Source organism: Lutjanus erythropterus, chromosome 9 (genome assembly GCF_056507025.1).
Source record: "Lutjanus erythropterus isolate fLutEry1 chromosome 9, fLutEry1.hap2, whole genome shotgun sequence".
NCBI lineage: Eukaryota > Metazoa > Chordata > Actinopteri > Lutjaniformes > Lutjanidae > Lutjanus > Lutjanus erythropterus.
The window spans coordinates 3307746-3327791 of NC_139325.1; the positions used below are offsets into that span (position 1 = coordinate 3307746).

The 20046-nt window shown below is 38.4% G+C and overlaps 1 protein-coding gene across 1 annotated transcript in view; it reads left to right on the top strand.

The window, feature by feature from the left end:
* nipal2 (NIPA like domain containing 2) overlaps positions 1-20046 on the top strand; it is a 56453-nt gene that overhangs the window by 24008 nt on the left and 12399 nt on the right. The window contains exons 4-6 of the mRNA XM_084725938.1: positions 12032-12091; positions 14514-14635; positions 19729-19825. Coding sequence (XP_084582064.1) covers positions 12032-12091; positions 14514-14635; positions 19729-19825 — 279 coding nt within the window. The remainder of the gene's footprint in view (positions 1-12031; positions 12092-14513; positions 14636-19728; positions 19826-20046) is intronic.

A 20046-nucleotide genomic window follows, 5' to 3' on the forward strand; every position in this document is an offset into this window, starting at 1 on the left:
AGATCTTCAGCTGTACTGTTGAATATATGCATATACATATATATATATATATATATATATATATATATATATATATATATATATATTCTTCCAACTACAAAAGCAGTTTATTAGCTACATGATTTTATTCAATTGCCAGTTGGCCACCACCAACTGCACATAATCTCCCTTTAGCTTATTAATGTGTAGCACCACAGCAAAGTGTAATTATTCCTTATTTATTCATTATTGTGTGGGCCATAAATATTTAAACCCAGCAAGAGTTTTCTAAGTAGGCTAATTTCACATTAAGACACACAGAATTGTGGGCTAGAGAATGTCATACAATGACTTCTATCACCAGGAGCTCACTTTTTACGTTGTTGGTTTGTTTTTTAAAAAAATATATACGGCAGTGAAATGTCAGGATGGTGTGAAGGTAATGCACAGGTATAGGAATACATAGGAAGGCAAGATATTATATATTCTTGCTGTATGTCTATGGGATCAGAATTATGTTATTTCATTCCACAAACACTCAGAAAATGAGTCAAGATAGCCTAATATTTCTCTTACATAACTTCAGACTTCATCAAACACATAAAAAGACATTTATTAGTTTCTGCCTCTGTGAAATTTGGAAATAGAAAGCAAAATTCCCCCAAAGTATATCTTTGAACTATCTCTTTGACCCAATTACACACATTTAGACTCTTGTATTTTATCTCATTTTGTAATATTTTTTCATATCTGTTCACCTCACCTCCCACTTTGAAAACCTCTACTCTAAAACCTTCTAGAACTGAGAGTTTTTGCTTGATGTTGAGAGTGCTGAGTGTTGACATCCAAAAGCGTGAAACTGTGACACTGCTCTGGTGTATCTCTACTCTCATATGTTTTAAATATCAGTGTGTATCCTGATATGTAGATGTGCACAAAACAAATGTTAACAGCACCTTGTTCAGCTAACAGGCCGTGAAAATGAACTGCATTAATGATGTTGTGTAACTGCAGTAGTAGTAGTTTTCCACCCTGTGTATCACGACTACACATCTACCTACACTGGCAAGGCTGATAGGTCCTCACCTCATTCAGTGGAGTCTCTCACGCTTACAAACATGTGCTTTAAAAAGAAACTCAACTGTTGCTTGATGGCGCTGCTTTGAGAATAAATTAAGTCCAGGACCTTATGATCACGGCGGGTCAGTGTGGAGGTGCACATCATATTTTTGTCAGTCCTTCCAAATCCTAGTATATACCCAGCTGGACCCAGGAGGTGAATATGTACATTTCCACCCTTCACATTTTATGGCTGATTCAGGAAGTCCAATTACCCCTGACATTATAAATCCAGCATCCCACTCCAGAAATGATCATTTTTACAGCCCGCGGTGTGAGCTGAAGCTGTCATGAGCCGAGCCGGATTCATTAGCCAATCAAAACAAAGCCAGCCCGGTTGCTACAGCTGGCAGCCTGCTCAGTGCAAACACTCTAAACACAGGTTAAATATTGAACAGGTTCACTTCTTCCCTCCCGCCACTCATCACTCACCACGCTGGAGGTGGTAGTGAGTCATGGATATTAATGACAGCTATTAGCCTGACGCTTCAAACGATTTTCCTATAGTCACGTCTAGCAAGTGGATGAATGGTTTAAATAAAGCAGTGAACCAAACCACAAATCTTGTTAAGAAGGCTGCACCTCTTGTTCATTGTAGTTTTGCATAGTGTTGTATTTGCTTCAGTGAGCAATTACTTTATAAAATGTTTTTACCAGAATAACAGCACTAAAGTACTGTACTACTACTGAGAGCTGTGACCTCAGAATGCTTTGTCAACTGTGTGTAAAAGCTGACATGATGATGACTCAGTTTGAAGCCACAGGTATTAAAGGGGTAGTTCACCTTATTTGAAGTGGGGTTGTATGAGGTAGTCAGCGTATTACCTGCAGCAGATGGAGGTCAGCACACCTTCGGTTTGGAGGAGCAGCAAGAGGACCAGCAGTGAAGCTAAGCAATGAACTGCTGTGGACACGGTCAGCAGGAAAAAAAAAAAAAAAAACACTTAAAGGGACAGTTCATAAACAGACCATGTTGTGAGCAGTTTCATGTTGGGACTGTTTTCTCTCCGGAAGAAAGTAGTTCCAGTAGATTCTACTGCAGGAAGCTGAGCAGCATTTCGTCCCATTATATTGGCGAGAAGGTAGACACCTCTATGGCCGATATCTCCAAAACTCCATCTAGATGGATAAATAACACTGGCCCCTTAAAAAAAAGGTCCATCTAAAGCAGCGTTTTCCAAACTTTTTTTCCTGAGGATCCACTTTTTAAAAGTCACATATCATCTCGACCTCAATCACAATAAGCCAGTAAATAAATAAATTTTGGGAAGAGTGCATTTGTGCATTTCTGACCATTTTTACTGCCATTTCCACATCCATGCTTTATTGAAAATGTTAACTTGTGTTAAAACTTAAGTGAGAAATAAAGGCATTTAGGCTGAGTTAACAGGATATCTCATCATTTTTATTTCCTCTAATCAGGAAAACAACATACGACATTTTAGCCTGCTTCATAAATTAGACAAAATGTGCATTTAGACAGAATTAACAAGCTCTTGTTTTTTCCTCTCATCAGTAAAATAATATACACATTTTAAATGCTTTATAAAAGTTTTTTTTTTTTGTTTATTCTGAGACCCAAATAAAATCTAGTCTAGTGACCCACCTCTGGAGCCTTGACTGAATAATATTAGTTTAAGTGTGCACTATATTTAGAAAATTTTCAGCTCTTTACCTTGCTGTAAGAGAGACTTTTCCAATGGGAAAAAGCTGTTATATTAGCCAAATTATCTGTCACTCGCTCAACCAGACTCCCATTGCGAAATCAGAGTTGTTGGTCTGCCACTGCTTCAATCGATGGATCACGGATTTGTGTTATTATGTGACTTTGGTGAATCCGAATTAACATTTTAAAGCACAGACGTTACTCAATAACACACACTAACTAACCAATTGAGCCAGCAGCTCTCACATTCTGCAAGGTAAAATGACTGATTTTGCCAATGGAGTCTGGTTGAGTGAGAGTGAGTGATATTCAGCTTATATAACAGCAGTTCCCCAGCAAAAAAAAACACTGTCTGATGACAAGGGAAAGTGTTGAGAATATTCTAATTATAACTTGCACTTAAGATTATATAGATTTTTTTAATGGTCCTTTTTCGAAGTGGGTAAAATCTGTTTTTTGGTGCTGGTACCCCTGTCTGCTTCTCCAAACTGAGGGCAGGTCGACCAACATCCACTGTAGCTAATACACCAATTATCCTCACTATACCTCAGACAAGCCCACTTCAAATCATCCAAACTATCCCTTCAACGATTTCTGTGCTCATTTCCATTTTACTATCATTATTATCCCTATAAAAAGCAGCAGTTGTTACCCACTGGTGTTGCATGGGAGTGTGCATGAATAATATGCAGCTGAAGTGTCTTGAAAGAGCGTCCTGAAGAATTAATGAAGCCACAGATGAAGAGGTGAAAGGGGTGGGGGGGTGGGGGGTGTCTGCAGCCGTGACACGCTCTGTCCTCCTCACGGCTAACAAGTGGAGCGGTGGGAAAATGTGCAGGTTGCTGTCTGCCATCGTGACTCCACCGCTCACCTCCTGCTGACTCACTGTACGCAAATGAGCACACACACACACAAATGCGTGCATAACTGTAGTGATGTGTAAGATCACCCTGGTCTAGAGGATTTTTTTGACCAGCTTCTTAGGCCAACACACATACACACACTCACCACTCCTGCTGCGCTGTTGTGCCTGTTTTCCAAGAGCTGTGTGAAGGCTCAGAGGGGGGGGCAGACAGCAGGGGGCCTTGGGTGAGTAAACAAGAGGGAGGCAAGTGGGTGGAGGAGAGGAGAGAAGGAGGGTGGGTGCTGAGAGGAGAAGATGGTGAGGTGGAAGGAAGAAGAGGAGAGAATAAGGATCTGAATGAAATAAGACAACAGGCACAGACTGAGTGGGAAGCAGAGGCAGAGGAGGAAAAGGGACGAGATGGGGAGAGCTGATGATGGTGCTGTCATCCGCCTGTCCCTGCATGTCACACTGCCACTCTGACGCTCCACGGAGAGCAATTACCACTGTCCCCATCCACAGAGCCCAGCAGTCTCTATTAGGAATGACAGCAGCATCCCAGATGCTGTTGTATGTAGCTGAGCATCGGCTCCTTCCGTCAGATACCATGTCATCACATGCAAAAGAGGAGGAAGGCTGGCGTGGTGGAAATAAACAGAAACCTGATTTGCGCACTGCATCAGCATCGCTCACAGCTGTCAGACCTGCAGCACTGAAGCATCGATGAAGATGTGTTGTTCAGCACTGAGTGAAGCAGTCTGATTTCATAACTCCAAAAGATCTTTGGATTTAATGAGAAAGAAAAGTTACTTTTTGCAAAGTTTAGGACTTTTCATAATTTAGAACTTTTCATAATTTCATGTTTGTTATTTTGATAATATTGACAACACTTAATAATATAATTATACTTATAAATAATTATAATAACTATCATTAATAAATGGTAAATTATTAGGTAATTAAACTTTAGAGGAATTATTTTATTGCTAAAATAAAGTCTAAAATTAAACAAAACAACAACAACAACAAAAAACACAGAATCTTGGGTATTGAGACATGGAAAGACTCCCACTCAGCCTGCAAGAAAACTGTTGTCTTTCTGCAAGAAAGCCTTTGTCTTGTGACTGCAGTCAAACAGTATCTTCAACTCAGACAAGATTGTGGATGGTTTAGTCCAATCTAATTGCAGCTCATTTGTAAACAGCAACAATGGTTGGTCCCGCCTAAATTAATTAACCCTTAACTGGTTTTATTTGAGACCTTTAAGTTGACAATTGACGAATGTTATTGGGTGAACAGGGTTTTGAGAGTACTCAGTGACTACACCACTATACAGTAGTCATGACTGCCTTACTACACAGTATGTATTAACTATTTGAAGTTTTATTAACATTAGTGACAACCTTACAGTAGGGGTTGCCAAACTTTTCCCCTGAACAGCATTAGCTTATGGCCCAGGCCCCCAATTTTGTAAGGTACCTTTAAAAACGCATTGATACTATTACAATGAATATGGGACAAAAAACTTCTGAAAATATGTCTTGACTTAATAGTAATAATTAATATAATAATACTAATAATAATATAATATTTATATTTTCTAATAATAACAAAATAATTATAAACAATAATAATAATAATATCTGATTTTGTTTTTAATGAATGAATGATTTTTTTTTCCCCTTTATCTTCCGCTCCAGTTTAAGGCCCCCCTGGTGCCTCCTGCCATCCCCCACTTTTGAAAATCAAAGCTTAACAATAAACATCCAGATAATGTTTATAGTCAACACATTCCTACTTCAAACTCATCAAATGTGGCAGCTAACTAACAATAAGAAATATACAACACCGGGGTAGATTTTCAAAATAAAGACACAAAACTACTTGGGTAATAAAACTCTCTTGGGTAGGTTTATGTTAATATTATAATTAGGGTACTTGTGTAAGTACCCATGTAAGTTCACGTTTGTAAGTTATGTGCACAAGTACGAATAGTTTTATAATCATCAGTTGCAACTTTAAAATAGCTGTTCAAATAATATTTTATGGATTGTTACCAAACTAATTATTAACCGTTAACAAAGTGTCACAAATATCTGGTCAAACTCTCTCTGTAATTCTTAAAGGTTTACAAATGATCTGATAATCATTTAAATACTGAATAAAGTATATAAAATATTATAATGTGTCCTACAATAAAGGGGATACTAATTTAAATAGAATGTGAGAGAGTGTTTATTATCAGCTGTGATACATGTATAATTTATAAACTAATTATTTTATATTACACAAACTAAGGAGAAAATAATAAAATATAGAATTACTGATAATTAGTAAACACAAATAATCTATAATTTCATTGTTTATTAAAGGCAAAATATGCAAGATTCTCCCCCCAAAAAACAATGCATAAACTCATACAAAAATAATCTCTTATCATCACCCATGAATCACAAGAAGTGTGTAGCAGTGCCTGCATCAATTTACTATTTGTTAATAATGGTTTTTATATTGCGTTACCCTAACACAACATTACAAAAGTTCTCTGCAGCATATACAGTCTATTATAACATTTGTCTTTTATTGAAGATTTTCTGAAAGCTCACATGACAGGAGAGCTTTTAAATGTCACTATTTTGTGTCATGTGTGACAGTGTCGACATACAATATGTACAATGTGGCAACAGTTCAGACATTTGAGCGTCTCTGTGAGGTGACAGCACAACTTTCACTGCTTTCATCCATTCATGTCACATCCGTGTGGTGAAAGAATGTTTGACACGGTGTGTATTCCCACAGGGAGGTACCCATCACTACACATCTGAGAGAGCGAAAGCACATGTAGAGAAGCAGGACTGATCTGATACACACACACACACACACACACACACACACACACACACACACACACACACACACACACACACACCTCCACAAACACATCGGAGCAGTGACAAAAGCACGTGTACCCCAGAGGTTCCTGTTGCCACATTTTTCATTTTATCAAGCCGTGTGAATCTCACTTTGTATGGAGTTGCTATGGTTACTTGTTAGATCCAGCTGGTCCCAGAGGCAATGAAGGAGTCCTAAATGTGTATGTGAACATGCTCGCAGTATGAAATATTTAACTACCGACTGTTTCATCAGAATACCAACGAGAGTCTTTATAAACTTCCAATTTGACAGTATTGTCCCCGAGGCATCGTACGCGTCCATGCCTTCTTTCACTGGACGTTTCCTCTGAAAGACGTTCGATCAGCTCCGGCTTGTTTACACTCACAGCCTCTGAGGGGAGTTCAGGGGGGATTTTGCTTTAATTCAACTTGAATTTTTAGGGTTTTTTTGTTTATATGAAAGCTTTTCATGGCTGGGGTTTATTAATTTTGCATAAAAACTGCTATTGTGCTCTGTAGTCAGTGTTTAAAGGGACAGTTCACTCCAAAATCAAAAATACATAAACACAAGCACAATTTCCCCTGGCCTGTACTATGCTAGATTTCTTTGGTGTGAGTTGCAGAGATTGGAGATATCAGCTGTAGAGATGTCTGCTTTCTCTCCCATATAAAGGGACTAAATAGCTCTGAAAACCAGTGTCTCTTTCTAGAAATCATGACCCAGTTGCTCAAGATAATCACCAGTCCTTGTTGTGAGTGAGTTGTGTTTCATATAGGAACTGCTTTCTTACTGGCCAAAAAGAAAGTGTATTCTTAAGTAGTTCCAGTAGATTGTACCGCACTTTGGGCTCTGGGAAATGAATCACCTCAATCGCTGATTAATCAATAATGAAGATAATCATTAGTTGCAGGTCCGGTATACATGTTCTCAAGAGAAACCACAATAAATAAATAATTATCAAATGATATCTTTGTTGTAATTGAGTGTGGTAGAGATCAGGTTTGTACACAGAATAATTTGGTGAATGAAGGCCAATGTTTTGACATTCCCAAGTATTTTAAAGTCTGTGTTAAAGTCTTTTCCTTCAGCATTTTCTCTAATTTGAAACTCAAGTCCACATGATTTACCTTTGAACTTTAGAATCAACCGGAACTACTTTGTGTCCTCTGGAACAAAAGTAGTTCCTACATGAAGCTGCTCTTATCCTGGTTTTACGCTGGTTTTGAATTTTTCAAATGTATTTTTTTTAGGGCTTTGGGCATCACAAGCTGAGTGCCATCTAGTCCCCTTATATCGGACAGAAGGTAGACATCTCCACAACTCTGCAAATAAAAGAATAAAAAAAAGGATGGATAAACAGCAATACAGGCCAGGGGGAATTTATGTATTTTTGATTTTGTGGTGAACTCTGTCCCTTTAACATCCATGTTTGGAACCTGTCCATCGTGCCACAGCACCGCAGTAATCCCATGCATGACATGCTGCGTGTCTCCAACATATTGAGCTGTTTATGCTCTGTGGCTAATCTCCTTATGATGGTGGCACAGCCTGCACACACACTGTCTGTCTGTCTGTGTTTCAGCATTTTACAGTAATTTCTCTGTTTAGTTCGTCTGTTTGTGTGTCTGTGTGTCTGTGTGCCATCACCTCCATGCCCGTCTGACTGCCTGGCGGTTGCTCGCTGCAAACATGTCCAAAATCTCCCAGCAAGCACAGCTGCCACAGCTGGCTCTGCTGGAACATTAGTGCAATACACTCTTAGAAATAAGGGTTCCAAAAGGGTTCTTCCTGAAGGGCTGAAGTTCTACCCAGAACTACTTGCTTCTGAAGTACCTTGATGAACTCTTTTGTCAAGGTTCTTTGTACCATAATATAACAGGGTTCTCGGTATAACCTCCTGGGCGGGTTCTTGATAAAACCCTTGGAATATAAAAGTGTTCTCTACCTCAGTTGGGTCTTGATGAAACCCAGGGAATATAAAGAGGTTCTCTGCAGAAACCCCTGATGAGTTCTTGTTAGCACCCCTAGAGGGTGAAAAGAGTTTGGATAGAACACCTAGAGAAGGTTTTGGAGGGAATCATAGAAGGGTTCTATGTAGAGCCTCTCATGGGAAACTCTGGATAAAACCTTTTACAAATGGTTCCAGATATAACCCTTAGTCTTGGATTCTAGTGAGAACTCTCTGAAAGGGTCCCAAGTGGAACCAAAAAGGGTTCTTTTGCAGGGAGAAGTCGAAGAACCCTTTATGCTTCTAGTTGGAACCTTTATTTCTCAGAATGTACAGTATATAACAACATAATGACAGAACAGGATGTAAAATGAGGCCCTCAGTGTTGGTGTGAAGTGTTGAGGACCTCCAGCAGTGTGTTATGTAAACTGAGCTGGTCATTGTGTCAGGCTGCTGTCACTTTCATGTCCATTTGTCTCCCTGTCAGTCTGTCCACTGCCTGTTTGTCTTTGTTTTTGTGTCTCGGGCAGTTAGTCGGCCTGTGTGGCCATCCATCTGTGTATCTGCTTGTTTATCTGCATGTCTGTGTGTTGGCATGCAAGTCTGCCTGCCTCGCTATCCGTCTCTATGATAGCCAAATGCTGCATGTTTATTCGTCTCCCTCAGTTCGCTGCACATCCCAGGGAAACATTAAGAAGACTAATCTGAGGCTGAGCTCATGTGAGACTGATTGCTTTTCACCATTGCAGTTTTTGACAATGATATTGATGAATGGCTCCATGAAGAATGTGGCGTGGAATAGCATCTTGCTGCAATTTGATGCCGGTGTTATGAAGTCCTAATGAGCTCCATTTATCTAAGCAAGCTGACAGATTTTATCAGGCTGATCAATATAAACATGTCAAGCACTGTGTGTGTATATCATATGTACATGTATCTATTTATGTGGCCTGATATAGAAGGGGAGACCGGGAAGTGTTGTAACCCTGGGCTAGTTGTAACATCACCAAAGAACATCTCACCAAAGAAGTGGCATGTCACTTTTTTTTTACAAATAGTTTTTGCCTAGTGCTCATTGTATTGTAGACACAATGGTTTGACCTAAAGTAGAATCTTCTCTGGTTTAATTTGATGCTTTGCATTCGTGCAACCTTCAAGATCACAGACTAAAACAGTTAGCTATGTAATAGCTGCGTGGGGTGGGGACAGTTGTAACAGTTTCATAATGTGATAAAAATTGTGTGCAGGGAAACTGGGCACAAAATGAAGTGTGGGTCAAATGCGTGCTTTGTCAGCTCTGGGCCCATAAACCCTACACACATTGGGCAACCGTTGGCATTTGCCACAACTGTAACAGTTCACACTGCGGTGACAAAGCAGTGTATTCCTGCAGAATGACAGTTTACTGCAACATAATTACATTATTGGACTTCATTGAAGCTTACTGTCATAAGCATAGCATAGCTCCATTAAGGAACAGGACAGTGCGTTAGTTTGTGTAGTGTACAAGTGAACGAGAGCGACTATCGATGCTGCTCATAGCGGAGCAGAAACTTAAACTTAGCAGAAAGTTGTTGATCTGGCAGTAAATGTACAGTTCAGGTTACAGTGTGTCAATTAATAAATGCTGCAGCTTCTCAACACCAAGAAAAGTCTTGTCTGTTGTTTCCCAGCTGCTGATGAGGTTAGCCCTGAAGTGAGCTGAGCGGAACAGGATAATGTTAAGTTCATGCTAACGCTAGCATTGTACCGTCACAACAAAGGAGACATCCTGTGTCATTGTATCCCTTTCAGAAACTTTGTAGTCCAGCCTTGAAATGGTCAAATAAATCCCTAATGATAAATCCAATCTACTTTACAATCTATGACTGTAAAGCACTTTGTTCTACATTTCTTTTTGTATGAAAAGTGCTATATAAATAGTTATTATTATTATTGTTGTTGTTGTTGTTGTTGTTGTTGTTATTATTATTATTATCATTAATAATAATAATAATAAATCAATAAAAACACCCAGTATCTTCTGTAGGTGTTTGTTAATATTTACGTCTTGAAAACAGTTGTTGTTGTTATTGTTAGCTACACTTCACTACATTTCATAAATCAGATAGTGTGAGTCTTAATTCAGCAAATTACTTCACCTTGTTACATCTATCCCTGTGGAGTGCAGGGGTAGGTTGCAATAGTGGAACTCTTTTTATTTGACATAAAATCACATAATCTGTGATTGTGTAGTAGACATCCAATTTATTTGTAGTCGACAAATATGGGTACTGCATATCAACATTTGAGAGACCTAGCACAAAAAAAAAATAAATCACTGATTGGCCTTTTCCACCAACATGGAACCAGCCACATTACAGTCCAAGCACCTAATTTTTAAACGTTCTGAGCATTTCTACCAAAAATAAACTGGTTCAGAACCTGAAAACATTATTTCCAGCTGGAACCAAAAAAATGACAGGGTTTCCTCGAGAACCAAAGTGGGCCCTTCATTGATGACATCCTCAGTGCTTTTCACACTACATATTCTTAGTCCAGGGCTTAGGATAGCCTTGGATTAATAGTTAAACCTGGTTTAACTGCTCTATTTCACAGATACATTGTCAGCCCAAAATTAAGCTAAACCCACGGCTGTACAATTCATATTGCACGTCGTCTACTATCCCTAGGTTAGTAGAATGTTTAGCCCCATTCCATACTGGCACCTCTTTGCCCTGGGTTAAGTGGATTTTCAGGGGATAACCCCACAAAGTCAGGGCAAATGCTGCTCCAGAGCAGGGCCAGCAAGGCCTACACTAAATGTGCCAGGATTGTGCCAGCATGAAAGGTTTTTTTTTTTTAGCCAACGGCTACCAGCGCCCTTAGCTTGGGGTGCAATGCAGTGTGAAAAGCCCTCTTGATTTGAATGGCTCAACTCAAAAGTGGTTCATTAGATAGCACCAAGGAACCAGTTGAAGAACCAGTGCTTATTTGGTGGAAAAGGGCCCTGAGTTATTGATGCTCAAATAAAAAGTGGTACTACCTTCCCGGATCTCCCCTACTGATCTCACTGTGTGTGCATGTGTGCAGTTTGTGTGTACATACAACATATACAGTATGAGAAATTACAGTGCTATTTCTGCATTGTGCTGCACAGTAAAGCTGATTACTCCTCATGTAATTACAATATGCATGTATACAGCCAGCAGTGTATTCTGTTTGCAATAATATTGATGTAATTGGTATTTTTATGAAGTCAATATTCAATCAAGTATATGACCTTGCTTGTGATTAAACTGACTTGTTGCATCATAAAATAAATCACTCCAGAATATGAGGTTACCAAAAATGGCTGAACACCAATTATGTTTTTTATTGTCAAGGGACGAGCATTGATTGTAATGTGTTTGTGATCAACAACAGAGAACAAGTTGTTTTCAATCTACAATTTAAATCATCTGGTGTCTGGGCTGTGTTAAATTGCTTTTTAAAAAACATACAGTGTTCGAGTTCAGGCAATATTCTACTTGACTGAATAGCAAGTGCATCATGTTTTATTAGCAGTTAAACTAACAGGGATATATTTTCTCTTCCTCAGCCAGCGCTGTCATATCTGTGGTTTTCCTCAAGGAGACGGTGCGTGCCTCTGACATTGTTGGTAAGCACAAATACTTGCAGATATAGATGTGTTTGACTTAAGAAGAAACATCTTGTCCAGATATATCAAAGCGATTTCACAGATTATCTCAGTTTGAAAAACATCCTGTATCAGAGGAAACATATTTTAGTTTGACTGAGATAGAAATCAGCCTAAGTGCTGCCAGCAGAGAGAAAAAGTACAATCTATTCATCAGACCTATCCTATTTTATTGTTTTATAAAAAGCTATTGTTTGTCATGGCAAATTGCAGCTCCTGCTGTTAACTGACATGATTGTGATGGTCGTCACAATGACGATCATTACAGCTGCTAGATTGGAAATTAATATCAGCGCTACACAGCCCTGCATATTGTTGCTTTACTGGATAAATCATGAGCAATTTTTTGCCAGCTTCACTATTGTCTTGTAATTGCTGAGTGACTTTATCAGCCACATGTTTGAAACATTTAATTGCATGAATGTTTTATTTACAGAGGGGGAAATCACTGAGAGCAAGCTGTTTTTCAGCACTGCACCATTTACAAAGGGTTGTAAAAACCAACAGCAGATCTAAGATGTAAAGGATGATACTTAAAGGTGCAATATAGGATATTAAGCCTCACAGGGCCGGGTATCAAACTTTCATATTTTTATGGCACATTGCTTTGATCCTATCAAATGTCTTGTCATTTGATACCAAATTTTGGTGCCTAAGATGAAAATCTCATCAGCATCAGTGAGCCATTATACACAGGATAAACTCTTCACAGATAATAAGTGAGCTTTGTGCTGCTTGTTAGCTTGTTGGTGTAGCTAACATTAGCTCATCAGTGAGTCTGTTCAGCATGTTGTCTCCGGTTTGTCACCTCCTCGCCACCACTGGGATGGACAGCCTTGAGCCGAGACAGAGAGCGTTTCTGATGGCTAAGAGGGTGTTGTTGTGCTCTGTAGCACTTAGAAAGCAAGCGGTCTCACTCACACTATTTCCAAGTACCACATGAACACAGTATTTCTCTTCTTTGGATCAGCGACCTTTAATTTCAAGAGCCATTTTTGTCCAAAAAAACCCAAAACAAATCTGTCAGCAGCCAAAATTATTAGATTCTCGATTTTCTTTATATAATTACTTTACGCCAACAACAAAAAATTAAAAAAAAATAAATAAATAACCGTTCATTTTCATGTAGTTTTGTTGTCAAAGCCAAAGGGAGCCACTGCAGAGGGACAAAAGAGCGACAGACTACTGCATGTTATTAATATTCCAACTGACAATTAGTAGTAATCCTGTACAGATATTTCATCAGTGTCTTCATTTTAGTCCATTATCCAGGTTGAGTCAAGTTGCTCCAACTGCTTCCAGGCCTTTGAACAGCTTCTTCCTTTGAAGTGAGCAACTGCACCGTAATAAGATAAGATAAGATAACATTATTCCTTTATTAGTCTCATAAGGAGGAAATTTACAGTGTTACAGAAGCAAAGTGGAAAGCAAAAGTATAAAGAAACATCAATAAAAATATATAAAAATAAAATGTAAAAATTTAAGCGGAAAGTAAGAGGAAATATAAAAAATATGAATAATTTAAACAGAGGAAATATAAAAAATAAAAACAGGAACACTATATACAGGGGAAATATGAGAAACTGCAACTGAGCTGTTCAGTTTACACCATTGCACACAGGGACTATTCATATTGCACATAAAATGATGATAATACACCTGATTATTGCACAATGAATTTAAAATTCACCTGAGTGAAATATTAATATTGCACGCTGAATGATAATACATGATAATACATTTAAACTAAAAATTAAAAATTCACCTGCCTGAAATGTTGCACAGTATGAAGTGATATTACACCTGAATAAGTACTAAAATTGTGTAAAGTAATTTTCTTTTTGTTAAAATGGATGTTACAAAATTGGTATAGAAAAAAGCATTGGTCAAGAACTGATAAGAGTAATGTCATCCCAAGCACAGTATCGCGTGCTGCATGCATGTTAGTGCATGTGAGCATACAGGTGAGTCCTAATCTTTCCTCCGTGCATCCTTTTCTAACATGACAGCCTGATCACAAACTTTCTCATATTACAGTTAAACAGTTCACTGTGATATGTTTCTGATTTTTAAAAGAGAAATAGGCCATTTATTGGGCAAGTAAAGCACACACCTGTTTTGGTCTGAGATGCTGGTGCTTTACTGCGACCTCTAGTTGTTGTAAATGTTGTATATTGCGGCTTTAAAAATAAGAAAAGAAGATGAAAACTAAAAATGACAGTTACATTCTGGTTGTGGTAACCTTACAATGGATAAGATAGATTGTGATTTTGCCAAGTGCAAAAGGACTGTGCAGGTGAGCTGGAGTCAATGGATCTGTCAAACCAGTATAAAAGACCTTTCCACTACAGTCTCACCACTCTCTGCTCTCTTTCTGTCACAGGTGGCACTCTGGCAATAACAGGGACGTATCTCTTGGTGACCTTCGCTCCCCACACGTCCACACACATCACAGCCCATCTGGTCCAGTACTATGCCATCAGCTGGCACTTCCTGCTTTACCTTGTATGTAAAACCCTTTAAAACTCTCCTGTCTGAGCCCAGTAATACATGTGTAAGCATGTTTTTGGTGAACTGGCCTACCAGCCTACTGTCTGTATGTCCAAACTGATTTGGGGTCCTCAATGTTTTTCAGGAAAAGGACCCTTTAGCTATTAGAGAGACAGTGCAGGGGACCCCTTGCTACATTGCACTTAATATTTTCATGTTTTCTCTCATTTACATTAGTGCTTACCCATAGCTGCTAAGCTCACTAGTAGTTGTTGCATGGCTAAGGTTAGGTGCATTAGCCTCACCCTCTGTATTTTTGTAGGTGGTTTCTGAGGCAGAAGGTATATCAGAAAGTACAAAACAATCCATTGTGGCTCACTTAAATCTATAATATGTAATATTTCCACCTCTATATATGCATTATCCCAAAAGTTTCCAACAATGTTCAAATGTAGAAAAATCCACAATTTATTCAATGTAATGGTGCTTTTCCTGCTACAACACATCACAAAACAACACAACACAACACAACGCAACACAATATTAACATAACATGATTTCTGCCTGAGTCACGGCAGATGTGTGTGGTTGTTTAAAAGTGCAAACAGCAACTCCCATGATGCCACACAACTTCACAATCAATCATCAAACTACATTTTATGTTATTCTTTAATGTGAGACCCCATAGCGATGCAATTTAAATATTGTGTGTTTATTGTGAGTGTCTGTACACTTGGGATAATGATACAGCTAACTGGTAAATATGTTTCACCAGTACGTAAGTTATGGATAGATGCTGTGTAGTGATTTAGAGTATAAACAAGTTTGTTTGTTTGTTTGTTTGTATGCATAGGGTGATGTTATTATGTATTTTCATGCACATTTTAACTGAAAAAAAAAAAAAATCAAAAGAAATTAGGAAACAGTAATGTAGCAGCCCTCCTGCAGTAATTCTGAGGATCCCAAAAAGGGTCACAGACCTCCTGTTGAAGACCCAGGCTTTATGTTGTGTGCTTTTAGCAGCAGACTACTGCAGTGTTCTTAAACATGTTACTATATAGCAGCTGGTATTATTTTCTCCCAACCTATAACCTCCTTGTTGAGAGGAGCATGAGGAGGACCAGGGGCTGATTAAAGTATTAATTTTTTATTAATCCTCTGTCACAGTCAAAGTACAGTTGATGAACAGTCTGACCTCTGGAGATGATGTAATTAATCCTTACAGAAAGAGCTCATATGGATGAGCTCAGTCCTCTGTACGGCTGTTCAGTCCTTTAAAACTAAGATTGTCTGTTTTTGCACTCAGTGCTAAAAAATAGTGCCCCCACCTCATGGTCTGCGAGTGCATTAACACTCACCCATGTCCTCTCCTATTCCAATTTCGCTTCAGGCAAGGATGGCATAAACATAGCTGTTACCATAGCGACTGGTACAGAGCTGAAATAAAGTGTTTTTCTCAAAACCTACTCATCACAAAAAATGTAAATGTTAGCTCAAAATGTTAACACGAGTCTCGGCTGAAAACACCTCAGATGTTTTTAAAGGAGGATTTGTGCAGGAGAAGGTCACATCCTGCTGCTTTTCCATTGATCCCAGCACTCCCATGATAGCAGCAGGCAGAGAGAGGGAGCTTCTGCGTTTTCCACCTTTCAGGTTAAACTTCTCTTGTAGAAACACGCTGCTTTGTGTAATTCAAGAGTGAGGAGTGAAGAGAAGCACTATTTTGTGCAAGTGAGGTGTGACACCTTTGATCTGTTGTTCAGGGAACTACTAGTGAACGTCTTTAACACATCTGAAGATCTGCAGCCTACTGCGTTTCTTATCTGTAGTTTTCATTTTACACTGTATTTACTTCTACTAACCATCATACAAAATCACCCCAAATAAAGTAATCTTATATTAAGTTATAATCTGCTTAAAGTATTGTACACTAATAAACATACATAATGCTTTATAACAATAATCATAACACATACACTACATTATAAGGCCAAGTGTCATAATACCTCATAACTCGGATCACAGTGTATTGTAATTCTCATGAGGCCTGTAAAGATGACGCAGTTTATCCTGTTGTTATTTAGGTTGGCTTAACAGCATGGTATGCATTATTAGCGCAAATCTTTTAGTTAATTTACGATTAATCATTAATTAATTAAGTAATTTGGTGCAGTAATGCAAAGTGTAACATTATCTGTGGATCTCAGATCACTGCCCAGCAGGCAATGTTATGGTCTGAGCACGCTAGCTGCTACGAGCTCATAATTACACAACGTTGAAAATGAAGTCGCGATTGTATCATTACCTGGCGACAAGGATCTGAACAAAATATGACAGCAACAAAGCTAATGCAGTGTGCTGCATTATAAATGTTCATAAAGCAACATGAAAAACCCAACATCGAACCAACTACTCTTTCTGTAGTTGCTTCAAATGAGCTTTAATGTTGAGACGGTTTCTCTTGACTGTCCCTCAATATTACAACTTTAGTACAACATCGCCCAGCTTGTGGTAGAGGCCACACCAGACACTTAACATGCAAACACCAAACTCAATAGGTTAACCTTTGAAATAAACAATAAAACATCACAAAACATGGTAACACTTACAACCTCAGAGTTTTAAGTTGGGTCACAAGCAGCCATTATCGACTCATCCTTGAACTGATACTGGAACTTTTTGAATTTTTGAAGCATTGATTCATTCATTTAACACACGTTGAAAGAAAAAAAGCTGTTTTGACATGTTTTGTGATGTTTTAGTGTTTATTTCATAGGTTAACCTTTTGCACTTGGCATGAACATAGCATTGTTTTTAAATATAATCTTTTTATGTTGCATTATAATCACTGTTTTAATTCATTATAATCATTTTAAGTAAGTTAGCTTTGGCTGTTATGAAAAGAAATTAATTTCCCTATTAATATAACTCTAACCTTAACTATGGTTAATGGTTATGGTTAACTATGGTGTTTCTCACTGAAGAAAAGGACACTGTTAATCAAATATGCCATACATTTCAGGGCTGTACCGCATAGTTTGAAACTTCATTGATAATTCATTCATTCATTTGAATTCTAAATCAACATGTGACATTCAACTTTTTTTGTATGTCAGTTCTTTCTGATATTTTCAGACAGGTAAAGATGGGCTACTTTATTATCATAACAGAGACAGATAAGAGACAAATCACAAGAAATAACCCTGCTGAGAGTTGTTTATGGTTGTACTAACTTCTCTGTCCTCTGTTCTTTGTCATCATGAGGGAACAGTTAAGAATTAGAAAATGTCAGCAACGTTAGCGCAAATTAACATCACACAAATAGCCAGGTGCTTATCGGAATTTCATTGCTGACAAATCAGGAACTGGTACCAGTTTAGTACTAGGGCTTCAACTAATGATTATTTTAACCAACGATAAATTTGTTGATTATTTTCTTGATTAATCGATTATTAACTGATTAGTGTTTTGGTCCATAAAATGTCAGAAAATGGAAAAAATGCTGATCACTGTTTTCTAAAGCCCAAGTTGACATCCTCTAATGTCTTGTTATGTCCAGAACACAAAGACATTAAGATTACTCTCATAAGAGGACAAAAGACACCAGAAAATATTTACATTTGAAAAGCTGAAATCAGAGATTTTTTACATTACGATTAACTGATTACCAAAATAGTTGTCAATTAATTCAATAATTGATAAAAAATCGAATTGTTGCAGCTTTATTTAGTACTGACTCTCAATATCTATCCCTCCTGATTATGTCAGTAAGTGAATAGCAATAATGACAAATTATAATGCTTGAGTCATTATAAAATGCTTTATAATGTGTTGTTGTTATATAGCATGTAAATATTGATGAGTCCCTATAATTGCAGTGCTACACACAGATTATAATGCTTTATAAGTATGCTTATATCCTTCCATGAAGTGTATAATCAACTGTGAACAGTCACAGAGGTGTTGATTCAACTTATTATTTTTGTCTCCATATTATCGCACCAAATCTCTCCCCAAAATCCTGAATATTCTCTTTACTGTGTGCAGAACAACTGATTATCTGCACATAATCCATTAAAGCAAGCAGAGATGAATCTACAAGGATAACAGCTAGCAGCTCATCAGGGGTGCTAGCCAGTGGTGTAAACAGTGACTGTGTGCCCGCCCCGGCTCGCAGTGCCATCATTATTCACTGCACAGCATCGCTCTCCACCATATTCCACATTCCTCTCTTGAGTCTAGTCTTCTGTGTGTGTGTGAACCAATGCAAACACACTCCGAGAAGACAAAAGCAGCCGCCGGATGGAAAACAAGAGATACTTGGAAATCACAGATGGATGGATGGATGGACAGATGTTTTCAAATTGAGATAGTCTTGCTGCCTCTGGCTGTGGTGATTGATGGTGTGGAAAAGGCTATGCTGTTGTCCATTTCTGGCAGTGTGTTGTGAATACTCATCAACCTCCAACAGTATGGGATTAACTGTAGGTGGTGATTAATCAGAGGAAAATGAAATATCTATCACTGTCTCCTCATTATTTCCAGAGGTCATATTATTATCAAATGATTTCATCTCAGAGGACTGTTCAGCACTCTCGGTGTCGTTCCCAGGGTGCGTAGCGTTAAATGGTATTTCTTGCAAATGACCCTGGTCTTTCCAAAAAGAATAATGAAATCTTGAGATAAGCCCTCTATTAAACATTTAGAGAGACACAGGGATGATTTTGAGAGACATTTAAAGGTCAGCTTGCCCTTTTTTTCCCCCGTCAGTTCTACTTTTGTACTCCTTTCTTCTCCATCCATTAGAGCTATGTGGTGTTATATCAGAGGTCCTTGAACACTTGAATGCTGTTGCACTTACCAGGACAGCCCTGGGCCCTTCTCATTAAAGTCCAGCAATTCATTTCATTTTTCTGCCATGGTCATTTGTTTCAATTAAAGCGCACTGCTCACTGCCTGCATGCAGCACTCTGTAATACAGATAAAATGGTCGGTAAAAGTACAATTTGAGCGCAAGTCCAGATTTTAATTTTCTGTGCAGCGTTTGAGGGAATGGAATATGCATTAACGATTTGTGTCTCTCATGCATGCTCTCTCTCTTTCGACAGTTCATAGAGATCATCGTCTTTTGCATCCTGCTCTATCTGTACAAGAGGAAGAATGTGAAGCACATTGTCATTGTGATGCTGCTGGTGGCCCTTCTCGGTATGAACAAATGGAAGCTGCCCGATCGAGGGCAGAGGTTGTGGATTAAGCAGTTTTAGGTAGTCAGCGGTTGCTTTGTTGCCTGGCTACCAAAAATGGACCCATGCTCTCTTATCGTTTCAGTTAAGAGCTGGGTTGCACTTTATTTTACAATACACTAATGAGATGTAACATGCTGTGCTTTGTATCAAATTAGATAAAGACTTTATTTGACAGTATTA